Genomic DNA, 11,657 nt, shown 5'->3' on the forward strand with positions numbered 1-11,657 from the left:
CAGGGCCGATGTCATGACACCTTAGTGTCTGTATCGTGACATCGAAGACAGTATACAAGTTTAGGGGTAACTTCAGGGGTGTGTCGCGACACCTAAGGTAGACTTGGAATGCTCATATTCTGCTCCCTATGTTATGACATAAAACTCCCTGTGTTGCAACACAACGACCAGCTTTGAGTTCCTATGCCTTTGAATGGTCTCCGATACACTTACTAAGTACATTAACTCGCCTTTAGGCCTTATTCGGCCTCTAAGGTCAATAAAAGACTCAAAATACACTTTTTATTGAATTTAAACTAAACTAAGAAAACATAACTAAAACATATTAAAATTACCCATATTCAAGCTCCTTAAGTATGAAAACTAGTTTCATATGCTACACAGAATTACGACATATCACTAATCGGGCATAAATGCATTTATCCTACCAACCGCACCAGAATAAGCTCACAACCCAAAGTATATGAGTTGGTGATACGTTCTCAACCCTTAGGGTATTAGAGAATTATCACAATATGTACACGCATAGCGTTGAGTCTCTCACCTATCAATACAAACCCTATGTCACGTTAACTATACCCGTGACTCTATATGAAAACATTAATAGGACAATATCCCATTACCAAGTATTGATATCATTAAGTAAACATATATAAATACAATAAATCTAATAACTTATCACAATTCACATATTCAAGTATATACGTACCTTTCATTTCTGAACATTTAACAAAACAATATAAACATATAAATATTATCTAGCGAACTCGAATTATGAGAGCACAAACTACATTAGCTATTCGTCAATTGCTTTACCTTTTCCTTTGCTTTCGATGTTTGAACATTGTATTTAACTACGTTCGATAAATTTGGATATGAAAAATCTATCCAATATATAATTTGAACATAGAAATATGATAATTAAATATGAATGTACTTTATTCAATTTAGTCTCTACTAATGCTATTATCCGAAACACTCGAATCTCACAATTCATCCAATTAAATTTAAATCCGACTTTATAATTATAGTATAGGGACCTCCAATTATTATTCTTTAACAAGCTCCAAAATTTTTATATTTTACAATTAGGTCTTTAATAAAACATAATTTATCAAACAATTCACACTTAATTCAAGCTTAATTCACTATCATCTAACACATTTCTATCATGTGTTTTTCCTAATGTAACTAGATTCACCCATGTATAACTTAAAGCTTAACATTCAAATTTCTTTAAGCTTTCAACAATGATGATTTGTTTAAAACTCTATCAATCTCAAATCCTATACATGGGTTTTACTTATCATGATTCAAAGATTAAAAATTCATCTAGAAATCAAATAAAATTCTCACTTACATGATGATTGAAGGGACGATAAAATGGAAATGGAAGAAAGGATAATTTTCTTTTCTTTTGTAGTTGGACGACACTTAATTAAGGGGAAAAATGATGGCTTCCTTATTCTCTCTCTCACTTTCTTTTATATATACACTAAAATTAGTAATTTAATTAGATTTAATCTCATTTAATTGATTAATATAAAACCATTACTTAATATAAATCATATTAATAACAATGAATGAGTTTAATCATATCATCCCACTATTTCAATATTATTGTGTTTTAATTATTTTATAGTCCCTTATTTAATTTCTAATTAAATCTTTCTCCATTTTCTAAATTAAATTCAATAATTATTACACTTTTGTAATTCAGCCTATGTACTATTTTTAATAATCATTTTAATATAATATTATTTAATAATTCAACCCTAAACTTCCATACTTAAAATGACATCATTCGATTTTAATTATCTACTAACTCAACTTAATTAATTCAATCCAAAATCAAACTTTACACCATTGTTACAGTATTGCAGCCATTAAGGCCGAGGGTCCTGCCCTGAATCCTTTTGAGGGTCCTAATAAACTTGTTTGGCCCTGGAATGGTGATGGAAGATTCACTGTTGCATGAAATTACTAGCCAATGGTGAGTTGGAGAATAAAAATAGTATGTGGTCATTAGTGTGGTGATATTAGGGTCCACAACGTGTAAGCCACTTCATTTGGATCTTCTCAAGGGTCAGATTGATGACAAATTTTGAGAGGTTTCCCAGGTACTTAACTGATGATTCTTCGCGTTTTCTTTGTGGACACTGGCAAGAGACAGCATTACATGCTGTGCGTGATTGCCCGATGGCCGCTCATGGGCGGCGAAAAGTTATCCCGAACAACGCAGTGAATAATTTCTTTGCCATGGACCTTACTGATTGGGTGAAAGCAAGTCTTCTAAATTTGAACGATTTTCTATTTGATGATGTGGATTGGCCGACCTTCTCTGGTATCATCTGTTGGCGTTTGTGGAAAAACCAGAATAGGTTGACTTTTGGTTCACACCATGATTCTTCGATATCGATTGTGAATATTAGTTTGGGTGGGCTAAAAGTAATAAATGTAGAAATATCAAAGAGACGACGGAAGATGGACTGAGGAGGGAGTTTGCAAGTTAATTGGCAAAGACATTTTTGTGGATGGTTTAAACTGAACGTTGATGCAGCTGTTAAAGCTGATCCGCCACTTGTGGCTGCGGGGGGATGAAGGATCTTGGGTGGCTGGTTTTAGCCGCTGCATCGGGATTTGCTGGGTGATCCAAGCTGAAATATGGGCGGTTTACGAAGGATTTCCACTCGCTTGGAACAAAGGCTTCCGAGGTAGGGTGCGATAATCAATGAGTGGTTAACCGCCTAAAGTCTGATGATGCGTAACTTTAGGGTACGTTTAGTTTACTGTAATGGAATAAGGCTGTAATGGAATAGAGTTGTAATGAAATAGAACTATAATTAGTAATTCAATTGTTTGGTTGAATGGAATGGAATAGAGCTGTAATAGAATTCTTGTGTTTGGTTGAATGGAATAGATGTTATAATAGCATAGGAAAAAAGCTAAAATGACCAAAACACCCTTAACATAATTTTTTTAAATAAATGATTATTGCTATTGTTATTAAATTTTAATAAAAATAATAATAAATAATTTAATCATATTTTAATATAATTATTATTATATATAATTTAATAACATTTTTAATATAATTATGTTTTTATTTTTGTAAAAATATTAAAAAACCAAAATATATCCTTTAATTAAATTTAATGATCATTTTGTAATTTTTAAAATTAAATGACCAAAATATCAAATTATCAATAATTTAATGACTTGAGTGTAATTTAACCATAAAATCCCACCAAATAATCAAGCCCACCCACCAAAATCCCAAACTGAAATGGCCATCGTCACTTTCTTCCTTTTCACCTAAATTTTTCATCAACATGAATAAACAAAAGCCCAACAACCCAATCCAGGAGAAAGCTCTAGAAGCCACTGATACTTCAGTAAAATGAAACAAAAGCAGTAAACTGTCCTGAAAAGCAACCTTCAGCAATTAATTCCTTCGGTTACCTAAATAGTTCCCTTCCCGAGCTTCTTCAACCTTTCGTTTCCTGCAAAAATGCCCTTTCCAGATCCTACATCCACCCAAGACTCCCCTCCTCTGAATCAGAAAACATATGTTCAGAGAGCCTTCCCCTTTCGATCCCTTTCCACTTATTCTCTGGCAAAATCAGGAACTCCGTCTCGCAAGCATTGATGTATCCCTCATTTTAATCCTTCAACAACAAACAGATAGGCAACACCATTCCAACATTTTTATTTTATCTAAAATGATAAAATATTTATCTTTCCATTCTTATCTACTTGTTATGCTTAGAAATTTTGGATCCCAAAAATCCAAAAGAGCAACCAGCCATGACTTTCTTTTCTGCCTTAAAGACCAAACAGTGACAAAGATGAAGAAACATGCAATCTATTTACTTAAAAATTTAAGCAGATTTGATTCCTTTAGGTGTTCCTGTAGATGGATTGTTGTTATAAAATTTTGTTATCTTTTTTTCTGTTATGGTTTACTTGCTGCACTGTTTAGATTAAAGTGTTGTTGTTTTTATCGATTTTTTTTGTTTAATTTTGGAGTTTTAGATGATTTTCTACATGGGTAAAATGGGTAAAAAATAAAAAAAAATCTATTTCAAGAATCGCCGAATAACCCATTCAGAGGTGGGAGTGCGTAATGGAGATTACGGGACTTCGCCGCTTAGCCCAGGAATGGCCATTCGGCTGAATGGTCATTCAGCCATCCAAACATCTGCTTCACTGTGGTGGGGTGAATACACCCGGAATTGCTAAGTTATTCATGTGAACCAAACATGCTGTAAGTGTGGTGGTGTTACACAAGGATTGGGGAGTCTAACTTAGTGGCTGATTACATGGCTAAGATAATGGACGTACAGGATCGGAGGCGAAACATTTGCTTTTGGCTGATGTTCAAGGATTTCATGCTGGATAGTTTGTTGTGTTCTTTCTTTAGGCGTTTAGCGTCTTTTTGTTACCGAAATGAATGCAAATCATAATTAAAGTAATTTTACAATATTTTAAATAACGAAGATTATGCGAATCCATGCTGAGGTCTACAAATCTGTTTAGATAAATTAGTTATATTAATCAATACTTAAATAATAACAATGTTATATTTAAATCTAAAATGGGAGGGAGGATTCAGCAATCACTCTGCTTAGTAGTGTTCAACCAATTTTGAAATATAAAGGACAGTGATGTATTAAACATGTTCCTAAAGAAGCTATATACAATGACTGATTGTTTGGCAAAACTGAGTTTAAAGTAAAAAACTAGTTTACAAATCTTCAAGGTCGCTTCTAATGATACCTTAGAGATATTCCAACAAAACAGAATTAGTGGTGCTTTCAATTAATTTAATTTTAAGTAATTTCATTTTTTATCACAAAAAAAAAAAATTCATATTTGCCTTTTGTTATAATAATATCTCTATATAATAACTAGCAATATTTTATTTTATCAAATATAAAATTTATAACCACAAGCTTTATTATTGGAATTAGTGAACCATGTTTGAAAGTCATTTCAATTTTATATTAGACAACACAAAAAGTTAATGCAAAATTTGATTGTTAAAAATCAAATTTCTTAGGGACATATTAAGAAAAAATGTAGATAAACTTGAAGCACCTGCATGGCCATTGTCAAACTCAGCATATATCTTTGTTAAGAATAGTATAAGGGAAGTAGGGCCAAATCCTCAGGGATTGGATTTGCACAAGTGCTTGTTCTTCGAAATCTTGGACAGAATCATGCCTAAGAAAACTTATGTACCTAGAAAAAATTAAAAAAAAAACAGAATTAAAAGTTTTGATTGAATTGAAATTACGAAAATTAAAATTAAAATAGTAGAGATAAATAGAGTTGAGGAAAAAGAGTTTTTATGGAGAGATTCCACCTCTGATTGTTTCGATCCGCCTTGGGTTCAATTCTCGTCTTTTAGGTGATCCTTTTCAAACAAAATAAGCCAGTTATAGTGGAAGATAACGCCTACAACCACTAGCTCCAAGATTTTAGACTTATAATTTAGAGGAACCTGACTCTAGCCAACAATCGCTTTTGTGGGACCATCTTATACTAGACCATCACTTCTCAATGGTGAATGTCACGCCATTTTGTCTCTTGCGCTCGCCTACTTCTGACGCATCAAGTTAACAAATCGACTGTGCACCCTTCCCAAAACATACAAAACGGCCATTCATTGCACAAGTTGAAAAGATCAACTTTTAAGGGACATGATAGAAGCGTAAATCCCGCAATGCGGGGAAACGATGAATACTCGTTGAGAAGGCTAAGCGCAGATTTTAAGTCTCATGAACCCTTTAGGGGAATTTTGACAACCTTTGGCTAGATAAGTTTAGTGGCTCATGATTTTTGGAAAAAAAGAAATAAATGTAATGGAAATAGAATTTTTATTGAATAATGTGAAGGGAAATAAGGCTAAGCTTTTTAGGAGAGGGAGTGTTTACAGAAAAGATTAATGAAATTTATGTCACTCCATCCCCATCCCTTATTTATAATACTGGGAAACATAATGTATTCCTAATTAAATTCTAAAAGATAAATACAAATAAATAAAAATAATTAAAGATAAATAAGGATAAATAAAGATAAAAACTAAGATAAATAAAGATAAGAGCTAAAATTAAATCTAAATAATAATCCTTAATAATTATTCTAATATAATTAGAATTTAAATAGAGTCTTGTGCTATAAAATCTCTTCTTTGCACTTTTGTCTCAAATCTTCCACAATTTGTAGTTTCGGCACCACCTCTTGCATGTTGGCCCATTTTATCTTTAAATTCACGCTTTTAGCCCCCAAATTTCCTTTTGCCTTCAATTTAGTCCCTATAAGATAAAAAGCCATAAATAGCTCAAATTAGTATGATCATACTCAAAATAAACACATAATTAATACATAAAAATATGTCATTCTAGTGTATTACCAAATTCCCCCTACTTAGTCCATGTTTGCCCTTAAGTATGGTTCCTAACCACTATGAAAATTAGAACTTTTACCATGATTGAAATACCACTCCAAAGTTTTATAAAAAGTAGGCATAATGCATATGAAAAATAAAGAGAACCTTTAGCTTGCTTTAAGTAAAACTGAAAAAGTATTCCAATTAATACACACAAAAATTAAAATCGACTTGAATTATTTCATGAAAATTAAGTAATTTACTAAACTTACCAAGACACCTTATTTGTTTCCACCTTTAGCCCCCAAATGCAATTTTATTATTAATACATCATTTTTTTTCTTTTTTCTTTTTTCTCTTTTTTTCTCCTCTTTTTTTTTTCTTCTTATTCTTATTGCTTAAGAATACATTGGACCTTTGACGTGAAGAGAGATGAAAGCCAAGCACTCCACCCCGGTTACTAAGCCCAACATACTCCTAATTTATTATATTTTTCTTAAAAACATATCAAACCTTTTGACGCGAAAAGAGAAGATAGCCAAACACCCCACCCCGGTTACTCAACCCAACATATTCTTAAAAAAATTATTTAAATTATTTAATTTCGGTTAGTGGAGTTACCTAACACGTCAAACAACCTTTTGACACGAAATAGGTGTAAGACCCAATTTTAGCCCAGGCCTATACTACAAAAATAAAACAAATAAAAAATCCCAAAGTCCATTTACAGTCTAATTTTTACAAGCTCAAATACACTACCCAAATGGCCCAAAATTAAAAAAACCCTAGCAGCCCAAAAGCCCACAACTTTAATTTTCAGCAAAAAAAAAAGAAACCCTAGCCTAAGAGCTGCCTTCGCACCTTTTGCTGCCACCCACATGCCATCTGACACCAGCTCCACCACAGTCACCTGCAAACACGCAAAGTAGAAGAAAGCAGTGAGAAAAAAACAAAAGAGTAAACAGTAGCAATAATGTAAAATATTGTGAGAAAATCGGCTATAAAGCCATAAAGAAACGATTGTAATGAGGAGATTTTTTTAATGCAAAAACAGTGTTTCAAATATACATCTAAATACAAGAAGAAAATAATCAAGCAAGCAGAAAAAGAAACAAGATTCAAAAGCATATTAAGGGTATTTTCCTTTTTATTTTCTTCTTTTTTTTCAAATCCGTTATATAAATATATTTATCAAAAAATAAAAAGGAAATAGTATACCTAGCACTTTGATTTGCCTGAAAAAGGGAATTTTTGAAGCTCTGACCGCCGTGCACGGTGGTCACCGGCGACGGGCCGGTGGTGGCTAATGACCTAAAACTGAAAAAGGGGGGAGAGTTTTTTTTTATGGCTTTCAGATTTTTTTTAGTGAGAAGGGAAAAGTGAATTTTTTTTGTAAAATTTTGATTTTTATAACACCCCCTATACGGCATCGTTTTGGGGCAAGCCACAAGCGCCCAAAACGGCATCGTTTTAGGCTTTGACCCATGACCCGATCTGCTCCAAAATGGGGGATCCGCGTGTTTTTATTTTATGGGTTATTTCTACAAATGGTCCCCCCGCTTTTGTGGTGCCATTCAATCAGGCCTATTTTTCGTTACTTTCATTTTTACAGATTTTACCCTTAAATTTTGTTTAGTTTTTAATCGGGTCCCCAACCCACTGATGCTTTGAAAAAGGACACGTGTCCTAGAGATGGGGTTAATTGCTTTTTTAGTCTCCGTATGTTTTTGCGCATTTGATTTTAATCCTTTGTTTTATTTTATTATTTAAATTGTTTGCTTTATTATTATTTTTTTACTGTTAATTTTATTTCTGTTCTGATTTAGTCCTAATCTATTGGATTTTAACCTTTTAATTTGTTATTTATTTAATATTTTATATATTATTTCTTTCAAATTATTTTACTCATTTTAATTTTTTTTTTGATATTCTTTATATTAAACTGTTTTATTATATATATATATATATTCTATTTTTAAATTTTTTTTATTGTTGGTTTTAAACTCTTTTACATATTATCTATATTGAATTTTTATATATATTGTTTATTTTTTTAATTTTTATTTATTATCTATTTTAATTTTTTTATATAATGTTTGTAACACCCCTAGCCCGTGTCCGATCGCCGGTATAGGCTATGAGGTATTACCAAGCTAAACATTTAATTTCAATCACATAATCTACCAACACAAGTATAAATCGAACTGAATACATACAAATTTATAAGTCATAAGTGCCATTTTCATACGGCCAAGATAATTACAATTTCAAAACATATTTTTTTGTTTTTTGTGTCAACGTCCAACCTATACATGCCATATCGAGTCCAAAATATAACTGTACCAAAAAGATTGATAGTATGAAGAACTGCTGACGATCCCCGAGTCGATAGCCAAAATCAACAATCTATAAAACAAAGAAATAAGAAACAGAGTAAGCTTTCGAGGCTTTGTAAGTTTTAAGCAATTCATACTATTAATGCTCATCATTAAAATTGAACATTGAGTATCACAAAACTTGTATTCTAATTGTAATTCACTTGACCAAATATACATCAGTACATTAGTTACAAACCCCTTGGCCAAATATGTATGTATGTATACACAAGACTTCTTGCACATATTTCACTATTTACATAGATTATACTAATACCTTTAATCACATTCTTTCATATGGAGACTTACATTAACCAATTATATTATTGTCTTATCCTCAAATACCGAATTCATTCGCACACACACACACACACACACACACATATATATATATATATGTATATATATATTTCGTGCTTTGATGCTACTAAATCACTTAAAAAAATCAATTCGAATATAAGCACATAACACGAACCTTAACATGTAAAAAATATAATACTTACGCAACGATGTTTACCACTGATATTCGAAGTCGAAATCTTATTTAACTTACTGGCATCGATTCTGTCAAATCTTAGAGCTCGGAATACATTACTAGCGCAAGCCTGCGGGTCTTTAACCCGGATATTTTCCCAGCACGTAGCCTGCGGACCTCAAGTCCGGATATATTTCTAGCATATAGCCTGCGGATCTCATGTCCGGATATATTTCTAGCATATAGCCTGCAGATCTCATGTCCGGATATTTCCAATCTCATACTCATTTGATCATAACACATGTCAGTCACCTTATCACTTAATAGTCGTATATTACATTCGAGTATAAACTCGATACACACATCATCATTCACATTTCAGCTCAATGGTTATATCTCATATCACTCATTCTATTCATCATTTAATCTTAAATTCAAAGTGGCCATCAAACTATAAGTCATATACATGCATTATCTATTATACATCTTAATTCAAGTGCAAGCCAAAGATCACAATTTACCTACTATACTCTTATAGTGGTATCGTCAATTATATGCTAAAGGAAATTACTTAAAACTTACCTCGGACATATTTGAACGGTTGCGAAATGGTTACTCGGTTACTTTCTCTTTTCCCTTATTCGAAGTTGCCCTCCTATGCTCTTGAGCTTTAATTCAACAAATTTTAAACTAATCATTAATCGACTATTCAAATATTATTTTCAGAATATAATACATATATATTCGAATTTCACACATACAGATTATAGTAAGCTTATAAGAAATCAATAAGCAATTCATTAGCAAAATTTTTTTATCAATGTTTACAATATAATCACAATTTCACTATAAGCTGACTTCCTGAGCAACAGTCATTAAATTATTTATAACTGGAGCTACGAAACTCTAAATCAGTTTCCGTAAATTTTCATTGAAAATAGACTCATTTACCTTTTATTCATAAAATTTCCAGGATTTTTGGTTTGCCAATCAAAACCAGAATTTTCTTAAAGTTTCCCCTATTTCACTGTTTGACTATACTGACGACTCTTCACTACGAATCAAATTTCTCATTGTACAGATTTCAAAATATGTTCTTGTTTATTTCATTTGAAACTAGACTCATTAAGGAGTCTAAGAATATAAATTTTATCTTATAAAAATTTTTGTACTATTTATAATGATTTTCTAAAAACAGAACAGGGGATTTCGGATTCATTCTGACACTGTCACACACAACTTTAAATATCTCTCTATAGGAAATTCCTTTGCTTGCACTATTTATTTTATAAGAAACTAGACTCATTGAGCTTTGATTACATTTTATTCAGTCTCTAATTCCACTCCAACAATTTATGGTGATTTTCAAAAATCACGCTACTGCTGCTGTCCTAAGCAGATTATTACAATTTGCTCTTAAATTTCCAAGTCCAAACACTTCAGAACTTACCATTTGAGTTTAGAGCATATCATCATATATAATTAGCTCAACCTTCAATAATTCAATTTGCTAATTAAAACATAGAAATTTATAACCAATTCAAAATTCCTTAACAATGGCCGAATATCAAAAGCGCTATCAAAGGACATCATCAACTGACTAACAAGCTTCAATTGTAATTCAAAACTTAAGTTCACATTCGGCCATTATAAGCAAAACAACCATTCAAAGCTCACTTCAATTATTTAACAAATAATACTCATGTTTAATACTATCTCCCAATTTGGTATGAGTTACCGAATGAAATTAAACTCCTAATTCATGCACTAAAATCACATTCGGCACAAGCAAACTTCATTTCAATTATGCCACTCTTAAACTTATCTATAATACCCTAAGTTCATTTAGTAGCTAGGCAACAATTATACAAAAACAACAAGCATTTAACAACTATGTACTTAACCAATTCCTTAAGCATACATTCGGCAATATATATTAATGACTAAAACACTTAGGCCGATTCTAAAACATCCATAAATCTTCATAATAGCACATGTAACTAGCTCAAATCTCAAACCATCTAATATACTATCAAAATATATATAACATTACAACCATTCTCTTTAACATCTTCCATAGCCGAATGTTCATATCACCATCAACTTCAAAATTTTGGCATGGGCTAAGTAAGGAACTTAGAATCTAGCTTAAACTATGCTAAGATTTAAAAAGAAAACTAACTTGAATTTCTTACCTTAATTTCCAGGTCAAAGGTGACCGAAAGACTTAAGCTATTTCCTCTCTTGCTCTCTTATTTTCGGCTAGAAGGAAGTAAAGATGAATTCTTCTTTTTTTTTTTCTTCACCCATTTTCTATCTTTAATAACCTTATTCTATATTATAAAACCATATAATAGAAATAATGCTAATATAATATATATATGTTATATAATAATTAACAACATGGCCGGCC

At 31.7% G+C, this 11,657-nt stretch overlaps 1 protein-coding gene across 1 annotated transcript; it reads left to right on the forward strand.

The window, feature by feature from the left end:
- The first annotated feature begins 2,094 nt into the window (after positions 1–2,094).
- LOC107960932 (uncharacterized) lies at positions 2,095–2,728 on the forward strand. The gene is made up of 2 exons (XM_016897181.1): positions 2,095–2,448; positions 2,561–2,728. The coding sequence occupies exons 1-2, from the start codon at positions 2,095–2,097 to the stop codon at positions 2,726–2,728; spliced, it is 522 nt and encodes a 173-aa protein (XP_016752670.1).
- Positions 2,729–11,657: the final 8,929 nt, after the last annotated feature.

The sequence above is a fragment of the Gossypium hirsutum genome, chromosome A05, assembly GCF_007990345.1.
Source record: "Gossypium hirsutum isolate 1008001.06 chromosome A05, Gossypium_hirsutum_v2.1, whole genome shotgun sequence".
In the NCBI taxonomy this organism is placed as follows: Eukaryota; Viridiplantae; Streptophyta; class Magnoliopsida; order Malvales; family Malvaceae; genus Gossypium; species Gossypium hirsutum.